General features: G+C 32.5%; 1 protein-coding gene across 2 annotated transcripts; it reads right to left on the minus strand.

Moving 5' to 3' along the window:
* On the minus strand, positions 1-5,847 carry LOC118048055 (protein Brevis radix-like 4). Of its 2 annotated transcripts, none has more exons than XM_035057578.2 (7): positions 5,566-5,847; positions 5,324-5,456; positions 4,885-5,056; positions 4,366-4,766; positions 2,136-2,271; positions 1,447-1,847; positions 1-462 (listed from the first exon to the last, which is right to left on the minus strand). In XM_035057578.2, the coding sequence occupies exons 3-7, from the start codon at positions 5,032-5,034 to the stop codon at positions 384-386; spliced, it is 1,167 nt and encodes a 388-aa protein (XP_034913469.1). In that variant the 5' UTR covers positions 5,035-5,056; positions 5,324-5,456; positions 5,566-5,847; the 3' UTR covers positions 1-383. The 2 variants fall into 2 exon arrangements, with proteins under 2 accessions (XP_034913469.1, XP_034913468.1); XM_035057577.2 differs by having other exon boundaries at positions 5,241-5,456.
* Between the last annotated feature and the right edge of the window lie 10,438 nt (positions 5,848-16,285).

The following is a 16,285-nucleotide window of genomic DNA, read 5'->3' on the forward strand; positions in this document are numbered from 1 at the left end:
GGAGAAAACACATTCTTTCATTGATACTTGTTGATGTGTCGACCACCCAAATTACTTGAAAATACACAACCAATGCTCATTTACCCACCCATAATCAAAAGAAACTGTTAAAAATATGGATTTAAGTCGACGATCCCCATCCCACAAAGGACATATGCTCGCGTGGTTACGATGCTGGGAGACTTCACAGTTTGGATCGAAGGATGGAGCGAGCGGTGTGCCCAGCAACAACAGGTGCCAGCAGCACCTTTCGGATATCTATGGAAGAGATTCTACTGGTATGGCAGGCCAAAAAAAAAATTAAACAAAAAAAAAAGGTTAAAAATATTGGGAAAAACACACCCCCACAATTACAACGAACCAGCAGCCACCGTGTTGCTCAATTACAAGTACTGTTCATGTATCCTGGCTCGGTTCTCTTCCCACCACACTCTGGCATGCATCTCCCCGAATCTTTCTCGGCTGCAATGCACATGCATGTAAAACAAGATCATACGCGGTGAATACAGTAGCAACAAGTTTTTTACTTTTATTTTTAGAAGAAGAAGAAGACAAGAAGAAGCAGCATGATTAACTTCGGTCAAAAAAGAAATGTTAGAAGCTTGTATTTTGGACGACTAATGAATGATTCAAGATGAATGTATACTGTTGTCAGCAATAAAAAAACACAATTAGTGGAAGCAGCATGATTAACTGCTGCCAGTCAATTTTTCTACGGGTTATCAATTCTAGTCATGATTGAGAATAAGCTGGAACTCAATCATTGCCTTTGTATCATGCCCAGACCAATTTGCATCGAGTCAACTCAAATCTACTCAAGGGGCTTTTTTCTTACAGCATTCCATGTGGGAGTGCAATGTTTGTTTGTCTCCAAAACATCCCCGTTGTTAAAGGGGAAAACACTGCCAGCTTATGAGAAAACTCATGGCCATCATTTTGATTCTTGAAGTCTGGGCAGATATGTCGTCACTATGGCCATCATTCATGGCAAGCTAAAAATTATCAACTAGCTGTGATGCAGCTGACTGATCAAATAGATCCTACTGCACAGTAAGAGCCTTTACAGAGAAGGTTAGGACCTACAGTTATGTGACATACACTCCATTTTTCTTCCTATAATTAAAATATCCGTATCTCAAACAAAGAACTAACCTGCCAAAATGATCTGACAGTTTGAAAATAAGAAACATCCATATATGATCAAATGACTCTAGATTCTGGTCAGAAAATTGCAATAATACGTAACCACTATGTCGTTGATCAGTTAGGGCAACCAAATTGAAATATACATGTGGAAGTTAAAGCCACTAGGCTGTGAATAACGTCATTGCAGTGCTAACAGCCTAAATATATATGCTTGCATGGTCGGCTATTTTTCCAACATGGCAATTGTTTAATCTTTTCAGAAACTATCAATTCATCCAACGATTAGGCACGGAATCTTACCTGAATCTGACTCGTCTGAGCTCTCTTTTTCCACCTGGCAAGGCTCTGATAGTGATGTAAACACCTGGTTCGTCCTGCTCGACCCATTCAGTCTCCATATCACTGGCATTGCTGATGGAAAGCTCTCCTGAGCGATCAGCCTCCCTCGATGAGCTACTTCTTATAGATGCATCCATTGATGATGTTTCTGTCTTAGCTCCACTGATGCTGGAGAGTTTTGGGGTGGAGGTGAAACCAATAGAATCACAGTAATGACGGGCCTGCAATGGGTGATGGTCAAGTGAATCTGAGGACGAGTAGCCCATTCCCATCCCTGTTGGACGATACAAGTTACGGGGTAGCCGTTCTCTATTCAGTGGAGGTGTTACCGGGCTGTCTTCTGCAGATTCCATCTTTGAGCTCTGTAACAGGGTTTAGAGAATGACATGGTTAGACATCACTAGTGTTGTCACAACTCACTTCCCAGTATAATAATACTACATATTACTATATCGTGCAAGGAGATCATTCAATGCAAAACGTGGTGCTGGCCCAACTGCATGTTTATTTGGTTAAATTGAATGTTGTTGCATCCAAGTCATACAAATTTGTGATTTGGCAACCTACTTTATAATGTTCCAACTGGCCATCTGAAAACACTATACTATGAATAACCATGCCTTTAGTTGTCAAATACGGAAGGAACTCACCTCATCCTCGGATCTTGGGGGTGTCGGTAGTGGGAAAGCTTGGCGGTTAAACCTCTGGACATTGTAAAGCTCCATGATCCTGTCATAGTTCTCTGCCCACCATCTTTGAGCTTGCCACTTGTTAAACATGTCTCGACTAATCAAAGAGATTACACTAAATTCAGAATCTTGATTTTCAAGAATTATCATGGAAACACTGAATTAGTACCGCCATCAAATGATTTGGCGCATGACATCCATTTGGTAAAGGCCAAAATTGAAGCACTACGCGGCGATTGAGCAAAATACAATGTGAAATCTTTCATGGACATGAGGGAAAATATCACTGTTACAAAAGGTGCTATTATCAGGATTAAGTGATAAAGATGAAATTTCCCTAAGGCTTGAACGAGGTCCTCTGACATTTTACAGATAGAATAATCATTGAGTTTACATCATGCAAGCTATAACCTGTTCACATGCCTACCGCTTCATGCATCGAACCTACCATCAATTATAGTCTTATATATCTACTTCAATAATTATATAAGCCACTAAATTGGACACGAGGTACTTTTTGACACAAAAGAGAGCACCGCTTATTTTAATAGCACTAAAAAGATTGTAAAATCTAACCTTCGGTGCTTAAAATGCATTTTAGGTAGCAACATTATTGAAGTAGAGGATATAATCAGTCAAAAGAATAAGGCTACTTTCCATGAAGAGAGAGGGGGCAGTGTTCACAACCAATCCAGTGGAAATATTACAGGATAAGACCAAGCAACAAGAAGAATTAATGGGATTAAGACCAGTGTGTATTGGGATAAGAAAGTCAAAAAGGAAAAAAAAATCATCCAAGAAGAATGAACAGGGAGTCAAATGTAGGGTGTGGTCATTAAGGAGGGGAAACTACAGGGTAACCATCACAAGTAATGACAAAGGAGAATTCTTCATCTATGTCCCCTGTAAACCAAGAAAGGTCTATTTGCCTCTCTACTCTCCAGCCATTTTCCATGTACGGTGCCAACATTTGGCTCATTTGAGGGCCATAGTTTGTCCTCTATATTGGTTGGAGAGTGGCGGATGATGTGGCAATTTGATAAGTAAATGTCAAATAAAATGGTCACGTAAGGTGACAAAGTCACGGAGAATCAGGCTTAGGCGTGATGAAATACTTGTATTTTTGTTGAAAAAGAAAAGGGCAGGGCCTTCTCCCGACACGACGACAATGCTCAGTGAAAAAGGATACAAACACAATCAAATCAGCCCCCACCACCACTAATGAGGCACAATGAGTTCCTCTTTTGGACTTTTCTTGGATTGCTTTTCCAGTAGGCGTGAATTTTACTGTTGGGTTGTAGGTCCTACACTTATTCCTCCCTCCATTTGAACATAACAGGCAGAGGTGTCTAAGGTATTGTTTGGACGGATCTCCTTTCAAACATGGACTTGTCTTGCTTAATGCTCCAAGGGGTTAAAACATGATCACAAGGATTGTTGTTTCATATATTTCAATGTTGCTAGCCTTTTAGGTTGATTTATTCAATAATCTAAAAGGGCTCTTGAAAAAATCAAAGAGCAAGCACATATTACTTCTCAGGAATACAAAGTCAAAAGGGATTCACAATAATCAAATTACTAATAATGCACACACCATATATTATTAGCAACTTTACCATTCTTAGGGAAAAAATTTAAACGATCTCAAAACACAATAACAGCAATCTCGAATTATAGTTGGAATCAGCTAGCTGTGTGTGTATGCGTATGCATGTATGTATCCTTCTACGTCATTTAATTTGCAAAAGCTTTTAAAACTGAATCTGCCTCATCTATAACAAGGCACACCCGCCTAAAATTCCCAAGAAAATAAATTAATTATTAAACCGGGGTAAATCAAAGTTTGCATCAAAGTATTTTTTTTAAAAAAAAAATTATTAAAAAAAAATAAGTCTTTGAATTCGAATGTGCAAGCATTTGACATCCAAACAGCACCCAGCTTCTTTGGCAAACATTTAAAAAAAAAAAAAACATAACAGAATAAAATAACAAAATTAAAAAAAAATCTAAAGTAACAGACTTCTCAGCCAATCAATGACGTGTCTAATCCACTAGCAAGCAGTTTGTTCCACACTCTCAGTCACCGTTACCCAAACAGTAACAAAGATACGTTTCTCACACAAAAATCAAACAATCAATCACATCAGAAACAAATCACCACCGTCCAATAAAAAAATCGAGACCTGCATACCTGAAGCGTATCCGCTTGAGATCATTCCCTCCCCTTGGAAGCGAAACGAATGTGATGAGAACACCGGGCTCCACTTGGGCCACCCATTCTTTAGGTTCCTTTTCTTCAACGAATACTATTGGCGGGTCGACCCGACGCCCACTACCATTTACCGAATTCGGAGTCCCTTCGCCACTGGAGCTCGATATTCCTTTCAGCCTCGCCTCCATCTCCTTTCCCCACGTACGCGGTGTCGTCGAGCTCGAGCTTCCCGTCCGCCGCAGCGACCACCTGAATTTCTCTGACTCGGCGTCTGACTCAGTCAAGTTGCTCCTGAGTCGACTCTGAGTAGTTGTGTTTGGCGCCGTGCATGGGTTGCACTGGCGGTATGCACCTGATGCCTTTAATGCCATGTCCTTCAACTGTAATAATTAAAAAAAAAAAAAGCATAATTAAAATCAGTCAGAGCTGGTAAGAGAGAGAATTATAAGAACAATGGATTTTTTAACTTTCTGGTTTTTCTTGGAAGTGTGGAGGTACCTGAGAAGTTAGGGATTTGATGGCTTGTTGTTGTTGTTGTTGTTTGGCAGCGGAGGGATGATGATTGGCGGTGGTGGCGGCTGAGTCGTCATCGGCCTGACTCAGTGAGTCATCACCGGGTTGTTTAGAACGAGCTATACACGTCAGCATTTTGAATTCTGCTGCAGGCTGACTGTGTATCACCAACAGATGCAACAGTTGAGAGGCAATGTTGGAAATTCGGAAAAAAGAAATCGGAATTATTTGATACAAATAAAAGTTGCCAATATTAAGATTCAATCGCTGATGTGTGTGTCTGTGTATATATAACAAAAAAAAAAAAAAACAAAGAACTCAGAGAAGTATCAAGTCCGTACAGTGTTAGTGAGAGATTAAGAATGGGAAATCGGAGAAGAAAGCAAAGCGCGAATGACGACCCAGAGAAGTATCAAGTCAGTACAGTGTTAGTGAGAAAATAAGAATGGGAAATCGGAGAAGAAAGCAAGGCGCGAATAACGAGAGGGGCCTTGAGTCCAGTGCTCATGCAGCGTTTCGTTTAATTGCGCGCTTTAAATAACACGATCAGAGATTCTCTGTCCACAATAATAAAACAAAAGGAAATAAAAATTCTTGAATTAAAAATTGCATGAACTCTTGAAGAAAAGAAAAAAAAGAGAGAGGCAAGAGAGAGATTGGAATCACCTTGAATTGGAGTGGTAGGAGGACTGCATTTTTAGCTTGCATAAATATGGTGGTAGAGGGAACTAATCACCATAAAAAAGGGGTTGAAGAAGAGAGTGAGGCAGAGAGAGAGAGAGAGAGAGAGAGAGAGCTGTTGGTTTGTTGGTTGAAGCCTCGGCTTCTTTTATTTTCTTACTTCGATGCTCAGAGCCCTTAGCTTGATTATGTTTAGAGAATTGCTGTGCATTCAGGCCGCTGCCTTCTGTCTGTCTCTCGGATTCTTCAAATGCTCTTCTTCTTTTCTTCTGGTTACGGGAGATATTTATTTGGACTTGGCCTCGTGATCCACATTATGGGCTTCTTCATTTGTCTTAGAAGCCCATTTAATCCTCGTCTCGAATCGAATTCGAATACCATTTTCTTTTGCTGATTGTGTTTTTTAACTCTCTTTTTTTCTTCTTTTCAACTCGTACGAGGAAGATGATATGAACAATTAGACCAAACATGTGCGTCATGCACGAGACTCTTGCTTGCGACCTTTCATGTTAAGGATTGTTTCCTTTGGAGATACTGAGAGGTCAAAATCACTCCATAATATATCAAGCTCGTACCAGTCTTTTGTTGGAGTTTGGGCAGGGGACATATGGAAGGCTATTTTACCCAATATGAACCAGCATTTGAAACTAGATCCCTGGATACTATTTTCGTCTTCTGTTTTTGTTTTCATTTTTCTTTTATTTCTCATATTCAAGAATGCCAATTAGATTTATTTTTTTAAATGCATTTAGTTTTTATCAGATATTCGAGTTATTAAGACAATCCTTAAACTCGCCATAATCAAAACCAGGTTGTTCTTGGCTTGATCTCATAGCGGCATAGACCTAACTCCAATTCAACACCTTAAAACCACGTACTTAATCCTCAAAGTTTGAAACTAGACCCTGGATAGTGGATACTATACTTGATACTCGTTCACTCTATAAGCGCTCTGGAAATAGTTGTGGCCAAACACCATGGACCCAGTTCTAGCTAGAACCTAATCCTAACATGAACATTAATCGATACAAGCCTAGTGTCGTCCTGATTCTTAAGTGTCCATGTTAGTCCTAAATAGACTCCCAAATGCTTTGAACTATGTCCTAACTTGAACCCTAAATACCCCAACAATGGTTCTTGATCAGCTCCTAGCATTAGTTACAACCTGAACCATATAAGTTCTAGATTCGGTTAAAAAAAAGCCTCTTTGAATTTCCAGCTATCATTACGGTGACCGGATTTCTGGGTAAGTAGATATATATTATTTTTTTTTTTAAAAAAAAAATAGATAATTATTCAGTGTTCACCTCTTAAAAAAACAAAAAAACAAATTAAAAGACCTAAACTGACGAGCCAAAGCTAACAACCCACACACTTGGACTTTGTTATAAAGGTTTCCAAACCTAGCACATTTAGATTGATTTTTTTTTATTGTTTTTTGTTGTTTTTATTATTATTATTTTTTAATTTCATTGTTGAAGCATTAAGTTTTTATTAGCTATTTTTTTTTTAATTTCATCTTTTAACATTTGATTTATTATGAATCTGTCTTCATAATTTATTTAATTTAATTTTATATAAGGTTATCATGATCTCAAAAAAAATATCTTAATATTTGGTTGATGTTTAATTTTTTCGGATATCCATTTTTGTTGTTCTATAATTAAATAAAGAATAGTTAAAAAAAAAAAAAGTCATCAAACCAAGTATGTTGTAATTGGCTGATTGAAAATTAGGGTTCATAATTTGTTTTAGTTTGTTTTTTTTTTATGAGATTATCATGTCTTTAAACAAATATCATGATATTGGGTTGGTGCTTAATTTTTCAAACGTCTGTTTTTTATCATATAATTAAATAAAAAATAATTTTAAAAAAACAAAGTTATTAAACCCAATACAGTCCAAAACTAGAGTCACGAGGTTAGCAAATTAAACCACGAAACTTAGGACGATTTAATATGTTGTCATCTCAATATTAAAAAATATATATATTATCTTAAATTTTTTTCTATACTAAACCATGTTTTGCTAGTGGTTTGGGTTATATTTGAACCCGTCAATCATATCAGAACAACTTTTAAATAATTTAGTTAAAATATAGGTTTAATAAAAAATTGGGTCGGGAGGTTTTAAAATTGATTTATTTGATCTAATTTAATTTAATGATATTGTCAAAGGCTTTATGGCGAAAATTTTAATCTAATCTGGCCAACTATAAAGTATGGATTTTCTAACTGACTAAACCTTCTCGGTATGGCCCTCTTTGTGTTGGGCGATTATCATTCAAGACCTGTTGACAGCAATTTGACGGTGGCAGTTTGGGAGCCCATCAAGTGGCCCAGTTAGCCCAGGCTTTAAATTTAACTTTTTCTAGACAAGTTAAAACATTTTCAAGCCCGTTAACATGCCGGAGAATGTCGGCCGACTTATCTGCCTCATCAGCACCTGATGTCGGCAGCGTTTTGGCTGGTTAGAATTGCACGACAGATTAGTTGATAAAGCAAACACACTTCGTTGACTTTTTTTGAGAGGAAACAGGAGATCTTTGTCTCTGACGGCGTCGTGTTCTGACTTGTGATTTCTCAGAGTGGCTAGAATAAGATAAATGTAGTATTTTTTTAATCCTAGAGTGATGAAACTTTTTTATTATTATTAATGTGGGCAGAGAATACAAAAAAAAAAAAAAGACTTTTTTTTTCAGCCTCATTCCTTTAATCTTAAAAATAGAAAATTTTAAAATTTAATCCTTTAATTTTTTTTCTGTTTAATTTGACCCTCTCAAACTAAAATATTTTTAGAAGTATGGTTGTGGTTACTTTTTCAAAATATTTTTTTCATGCTGAAATGCATCAAAATAATGTTTGTTTATTTTTTTAAAAAATAATTTTTGAGATCAGCGCATTAAAACAATTTAAAAAATATATAAAAAAATTAATTTTTAACAAAAAAATTTAATTTTTATAGAATATGATTTACACGAAATAGCGTTTCTTGGGCTTCATTGACACTTTTATTTATTTTAAGGAAGCAGGTGAATGGAATTACATACATTTATTTACATGTCATTGGTGTTTAATTTTGTTAATAATGGGTTTTTATTGTGTTTTCCAAATAAAAAAGCATTATCAAAAACAATTTTTTTTTTTTTTTTATGGTTGGGGTTGAGTTTTTGCATAGAGGAGCCCTACTAAAAAAACTAGAAAAAATAAAATAAATAAAATAGTTTTTATAATTAATTTTGTTATGGATCATTGGTATTTAATCGTGTTAATAATTGGTTTTCTATTGTATTTTAGTTTAGATTGAATTTTGTGAATGAAACCCTACTAAAAAAACTATTGAAGTTAAAAAAAAATAGTTTTTATGGTTAAGTTTTGTGTATAATTAGATTGGACCCAAGATCAACTTTAACCTTAAAAAAAAAAATATTTTTTAATTTCTTTTTAATACCATATAGTTTTAGATAATGATATATATATATATATATAAAGTACAAACGGTCCTAGGAGGCCCAGCTAGCATTAATTTCTGGTGTAAAAACTTGACACCACACCAACTCTTGGAGACAATTGATTAATGCTAACTCCACGACAAAATAATCAGCTGAGTTTTGATGTCGATCTGAAAATACTTTATTGATTTATCTCCAACCGGCCTGCATGGTCACCGGCCATATTTTCCTTTTTCACTTTACAAAATTATATAAAGTATATATATTTTAAAATCATCTCAAAAGGATTAGTTCAAAAATACTTTCATCACATTAATAAATTAAAAACAATTGTTACAAAGCTATGGGTTTTGAGTATATCTATAAACTGGTGTGATGTTTGGCGGCCTATTTAGTGTTTGATTGTGTAACTTGATTTTTTGGGGTTTATGTTTTGTTTGGAATTGTGGTTTAAATAGATATCCATTGAAATTTATTTTATTTTATTTAAAATTAATTTTTTATATTTTTAAATTATATTGATATACTGTAATAAAAAATATTAAAAAATATATTATTTTAATATAATTTTAAACAAAAAAATATTTTCAAAAGATCAATCACCCTCAATATAGTTAAACTCTTTAACTGTCTTTAAAGTCTACATAGCTGGTAAAGTAATATATGTATTATAATATATTATCTTTAATCTGTGGTTTAGAATTAACAAGCTATTTGCGAAATTATTGTACTAAGTATTCAAAATTAAATATTGTTGAAGGTTTTCAATAAATACAATGATTTCTTTTTTACTTGAAAGTACTCAACTGTACAGAAGTTTACATAATAAAGTTTTAATTCTTTAAATCAAATTCCCATCTATAACTTTTAAATCTCAAGGTCTACCTATTTAAGTTAGGCTCACGAGCATTTTAATACTTGATATTGTAGAAATTTACTTGTAATTGAACAAAATACTAAGGGAGGTTAGTTTGGTGACTTTAAAATATCTTAAAATGAGATTTATAATTGAATAATTGATATCTGGAGGCTTAGTCTGCTTGTTAAGTTAGTGTTTTTACATTATTATACATGGTTGGATTTTTAAAAGAGACTGTGACAATTTTTTTATTATTACCATTAACATAGGATTTTTTTATCATTATTATTAACATAAATGTCTGAACCAGCTTGTACGTATATTGACTATTTCACAGGTCAGGAAGAACAAAATTATTTTCTTGATATTATTGAATGAGCAAGTATGGTTAGGATTGTTAAAATCAAATTGACAAAATTAAATGATCATCACAACATTTGAATTTTCAAGAAAGGCTCAATGGGCAAAACTCATCTAAAATGGGGCATCATTCATTGAATATTTTTAATGGAAGATATGATGATGAAAATTCCCATTAGGCATCTAATAGAGAGAAATTCTCTCGACCCCTTTTGGCTAGGTATAACACATGTTTTTGCCTCTTTTGCCTTTGCACACACTTCAAGTTAATTAGTTTGTGGCATCCTTGTATTATTGTAATTCTTTTAATACCGTCCTTCATCCAAAAATTTTCTTAATCTAAACCCTCTTCTTAACTTCCTTGCATAAAGGGTCCCTGTTTCCTGAATCTTACATGTTAAAATCCTATTTGGGAGGGTGGTTGAATCGCACTTTTGAAAAAAAACTTGATTTTTTTTTTATCATTTTGATATGTTGATATCAAAAATAAAATTTAAAAAATAAAAAAATATATATATGTTTTAATGTATTTCTCAGCGAAAAGCACTTTGAGACACAACATTTGCCACACTTTTAAACAGGCTCCAAGTATTGATGTAAACTGACATATGGATTCAATTACCACTTATCTTTCTCTTAATGGAGGATAACCATGGTTTATATTTCCTTTATAATCTTGAGGGAAAAAAAAAGAGGAATGAATTTAAATATTAAAAAAAAGGACAAAAAACCCTATATATGCAACATGTCTCCAAAATTCTCAAGTTAAAAAAGAAAAAACTTACCATGACTATTATATAGTTTACTTAATTTTACATCTTACCTCCATTGTTTCAAAAATTACAAAAACCTTATTAGTCAAATTTTTTTTCAAATCAATGTAAATGACCAAAATAAAACCATATATATTATATTAAAAAAAACAACCAAACGACACCATAAACCTTCCCTCTCTTCAATTTCTAACTTCTCTCTTTTCAAAATCAAAATCCTTTTTCTTCAAAGTTTGAACTAAACCTAAATCGATTATAAAATTACAAATTTTATTGTTTATCATCAATTATCTTAGAAATGAGTTGTCTCTTCTCATCACCAACTTTTGGAATCTCCTCATCTCTCTAACATTTATCGTTTAGAACTAAACAATAAAAATGTATGTTTTAATTGTTTTTTTTTTAAATTGAGACTTCAATAATAGTTTTTGTTAAATATTTTTATTTCATTAGAATATAGGTTTTATGACTCGACTTAACTAAAAAACCTAAATTTTTAATTATTGAACTTGTAGATCCTGAGCTTAAAAACTAAAAAAAAATCATTTTTTTTGTTTAGACATCGGTATTAATAATCCTAGAGGGTTTTTTGTTGTTGGAAAAACAATCAATATTGTTATCTTGAAAACCCTAAAAAATCCCCAAATTAAAAATTATGGTTACTATTCATAGAACCCTAATTTTTAAATTTGTTTCTATAACATGTTTAATTTATGTTTTGCAGCTTATACTAACTTTGTTCAAATGAGGAAGGATTTTAATTTTTTAACTTCTGACAGAAACATATTGGTTTAGAGATGCTAAACTAAAAATCAAGAAAGTAGATGATATGATTTTTTGCAAATATACCGCAAATAGAAATTTGTCAGAGTTGATAAAAGCTCTAGATAGAGTCATCTTAATGGTTTGCAACCTAGAAGCACATGATCAATACACGAGGATAGTTATAAATTTTGAGAATATCGTTGTTTTAAAACCTAACCTAATCCAGTGGGTTGATCCATAATGTGGGTGACCCTGGATTTAAACCCAAGTTCAAACTTTTAAATCTATGTTTAATAGTGTACTTTTCAACTGAGAAATAAGAAAATTAGTGGAAATTTTTATTATAAGATGTAGAAAAACTCCAAGTAAATTAGCAGAAAACCTTAACAATTTAAATCTAAATATGAAAAATAAAAATTCATGGATCGTATAAGAATACATACAAGGAATTAAACTAACGATATTTTTATAATTAGAGGAAAAAGTTATCTCCCTTTCCTTTTTAAGAAACCAAAGGCACCGTAAGTAAAGGAGGGATGAGTTCTTACAAAATTTTCTCTTTTTATTCCTTCCTCTCAAACCAAATGAAATGTATAGGTAGTAAATTCAGATTTTTAACATAAAATTATCGAATATCTAGTTTTATGATATTAAACATATCTCTCAATCCGAATACTAGACCAGACTGAAATTTTATGATAAGTCTCTAGACCTATTTTTCTAACTTAAGTTAAAATCTCAGAGCAATATGAGTTTGGAAAGGCTTTGAAAAATAGTATTGTTGACCAAATAGTCTATAACAAATAAATAATTGAGGAATTAAGTAAGGGTTAGTTGGTAACTAAGCCAAAAATTCTTTTATCTTTTCCTCTTTAAGGTCGATAATAGCTAAGAGAGTAGAACATAATCTTCCCCTCATGTTTCTTATCAAATTTAAGGTCATGCTCTCTAATGATGTGTTATGCAATATTAAGAGTGAACATTATAGGAAAAAAAACTCATGAAGTACTAGAGATAGAGAAGAATATGCTTGATAATAGCTAAGACTAAAGAGAAAAACAAGAAACCTTGAAATGAAAAGGAGAAGGAGAGGACAAAAGTTTTGATAAGAAACCCATAAACCAAACTCAAAACTTGGTTGGTATGGTTTTTTTATCAACTAGTTTGTTGTTTTATTTACTTAAGAAAGAAAGAATGGAAAACCCCAAAAATTGGATTCTAGGGTTCTTAAGAAATGTTAGGAAATGAATATGTTAAAGAAAATCAATTATATTAGCATGAGAATGGTAAAAAAAATAAGAGATTATAGGAAAATTTGAAACTAACCAAGGAAGAACTATTTCTCATAGAATCGGCCATAGGTGGATAATGAACAAATGATAGGAATTTGTTTTAGACTTATGAATATGTGTGGCCTTGTGATGCATATGAATGAAAGATTATGTTAAAATGACCTTATAGTTGTGTTGAAAATTGTATATTATTTACATGTGAAGAAAGTATTAGTTGTGGTATGTTGGGAAGAAATTATGATGAATAAATATGATAAAAATCAAATAGATGCTAGGATGGTTGTGTGAAGAAGACTTAATGAGTTAGAAGAATGAAATGAATTAAAGAAAAGAGCATATGATTTTTCATTAAAGAGAGCCGATTATTTATAGGAAAGAAAAATGTTGAATTTGTGTATAATGTGATTAAATTGACTTTGTAAGTTGTATTAGTGATATAATATATATGTTTGAGATTAATAGTTAGAAAAAATTTCAAATATGGATTAAATGGACCTAAAAGTTGGTAGTAAGATAAAAATTAAATGAATTTGAACACTTATTGGGTATATATTACTTCAAGTAAAGTAGATTGATATGTATGTTAAATGAATGCATAAAATAAGATGTTTAATGGAGAAAAAAAAAATCTAAAAGAGGCAAAAGCATACTTGGTCGAAATTATGAATATGGTAAAGTGAATGATTAGCTTAAAAACGGTAGCATGAACTATGTCAAACTTTGCTTGAATTGTAGTGTAGAATTGTGTATTAAAATTGCATAAATGATATATATACATGGAGTGTTGATTTAGGGCAAAACATGAAATGCTAAATCCAACCTTGTTTGGAAATGAAAGAGAAGGGATTTTAGAATGTGATGTTGTATTATATTATGTCTGTTATGTCTGGACTTAGACTAGAATATGTTAAAATGATCCTCAAAAAAGAAATTGAAAGGAACACCATGAAAAATAGAGGGTAGGTTTTGGCATATGAGAGAAATAAATGAACTTAAATTGTTTTCATAAACTTATTTTTTGAACTTTAATTAAAAAAATATATATGTTAGAGTGTAAAGGTGTTATTATCGTAAGGGGATTTCTTAGAACCATGATATTTTGATGTTATTTGATGTGTATGAATAAGGATATGGCATGATGTTAGCCTAAATTGTTATAGAATGATTAAAATAAATATGAAAAATATATGTGTGTGTAAGATTTTAAGGAATCTTCCTTGTTCAGGTTTGAGGGTATTGGTTGGATTGTTTGTGATGATTGTATACCTGATTAAACAAGGGAGGCTACAAGAATAGGATAAAAATAAGGAGAAATAGCTCATGCACAGGCTCTAACTAGGTGCCTTGCACCTTTTCTTTTCCTACATGAAAGTTTTCTAAGTCTTTAGAACTGTAAATCTTAAAATGTGCATTTATTCATAAAAATATCAATATAAAAAAAATTAATTTGATTAGTTTTCCCAAGTGGAGCTAATGGCGTTAAGAACTCATTAAAATTAGCTTGAAAACCTAAAGAGAAATTGGAGGATTTAATGTTATTAAAGAAAGAAAGCTTGTAAAGTGCAAGAAATGAAGATTATTGGTTTCTTCCATCAATAACTTATTAATTTGAGCCAAACTAGTAAAGGTAAGGAGGTTACTTTCAATTTAGTTCAATTATTTCTTGACTTTATGGGGAAAAAGTGAAAATCTCCAAATTTCAAATTCCAGGGTTGGTGTAATTTGTATAGAAATTATAGGTCATAAAGTCTTTGTTTGTTTTGGCGTGGGAAATAATGTAATAAGAAGTGAATCGCAAGAAATTGAAATCAATTATAAAAATTAAACACCTAAAATGACCAGTCAGGGATAGGAATTTAGGGTTTTTAGAAAACTTGATTAATTTGTATTGATTTTGTTGCTTTAATGGTGTTGGAAATTCTTAAAATTAGTTTTAAATGGTTTAATGTGGATTTCTATGAGTTAAGTTATTATTCTTATATCGATGGAAATATAAAAATTTACTAAATTGCATTAAATTTAGTGTTTTAATGTATTTGGTTATATGAAAATGTGGAAATAAAAATGACATGCTTGAATGAAAATTGGTAGCATAGAGATGGTGAGTTTAATTGTGTATAGTTAGAGTGAATGTTTGAGTTTTTGTTGATTTTTTTTTTGGAAGAGTAAATAAATATAAGATTATGTGTTTGGATGTGAATTGGTAATATAAAAATAAAAATGACATGTTGTAATGGTATGGATTAGGAGATTGATTAATGTATTTTAGACTAAACATAGGTGAAAAAAGTTAGGGGATTCTAAACTTTGGGTTGATATTGCGTAAATCGTATGAAATGATGTTGGTTTATAGATTTAAGTTTATTTTGATTATAGTTAATGAGTTGTTATGTGGTTGGGCTAATATTGATATGGACTAAGAATGCTTGGTATGTCTAAATTCCAAGAATAGGATAATTTAAATCAAATGCCTACCTTGTGTTTGATTTAAATGTTAAACATTGAAATTCATTAATTAAAAGTTTAAATATTTGGACATGGAGCTAGTTGATGAAATGTAAGACATTGAAAATTAGTTGTTAAATAAATGACTGTGTGTGTGTGTATTTGGCCAAATGAGATATTGATTGTTATTTTTTGGGATTTATAGGAGAAACGTATGATGTGAGACCCGCTTTCTCAAGAGCATGCACAATAGGAGCTCCAAGTAAGGGTCCGACCCTTACCTTTTTGATATATTTTTAGTAATTTTTGTAAATGTTAAAATGCGAACTATTTGTATACAAAGGGTTTGTTGTCATAAATTTTAAATTAAATGAATTATGCCTTCGGGGTAGGAAAACTGAGATCGAATGAAGTATGCCTTCGAGGCAGGATTATTATAGATACATACTTGGGCATGATTGTCATATGTGTATGCCTTTAAGGCATGAGAAAGATATGATATGTTTTATGCTTTTGGGGCAAGAGATAAATTTTTTATAAAATATGCCTTCAGGGAAAAAAAATGACATGACAAGATATACACCTTAATGACAGGAACTAGTAAGTGTGAATAAAACCAGCCACAATAGTGGGAGTTTGAATGTAATAATGAACCAGACAAAATGTAAAAGGCTAAATAATGATTGACAATATAGGATGGAGGTAACAAAAAGAAAGGAAACTCATCTATTAATAGGAGGATGAAATGAAATTGATAACA

Source organism: Populus alba, chromosome 6 (genome assembly GCF_005239225.2).
Source record: "Populus alba chromosome 6, ASM523922v2, whole genome shotgun sequence".
Taxonomy (NCBI): domain Eukaryota; kingdom Viridiplantae; phylum Streptophyta; class Magnoliopsida; order Malpighiales; family Salicaceae; genus Populus; species Populus alba.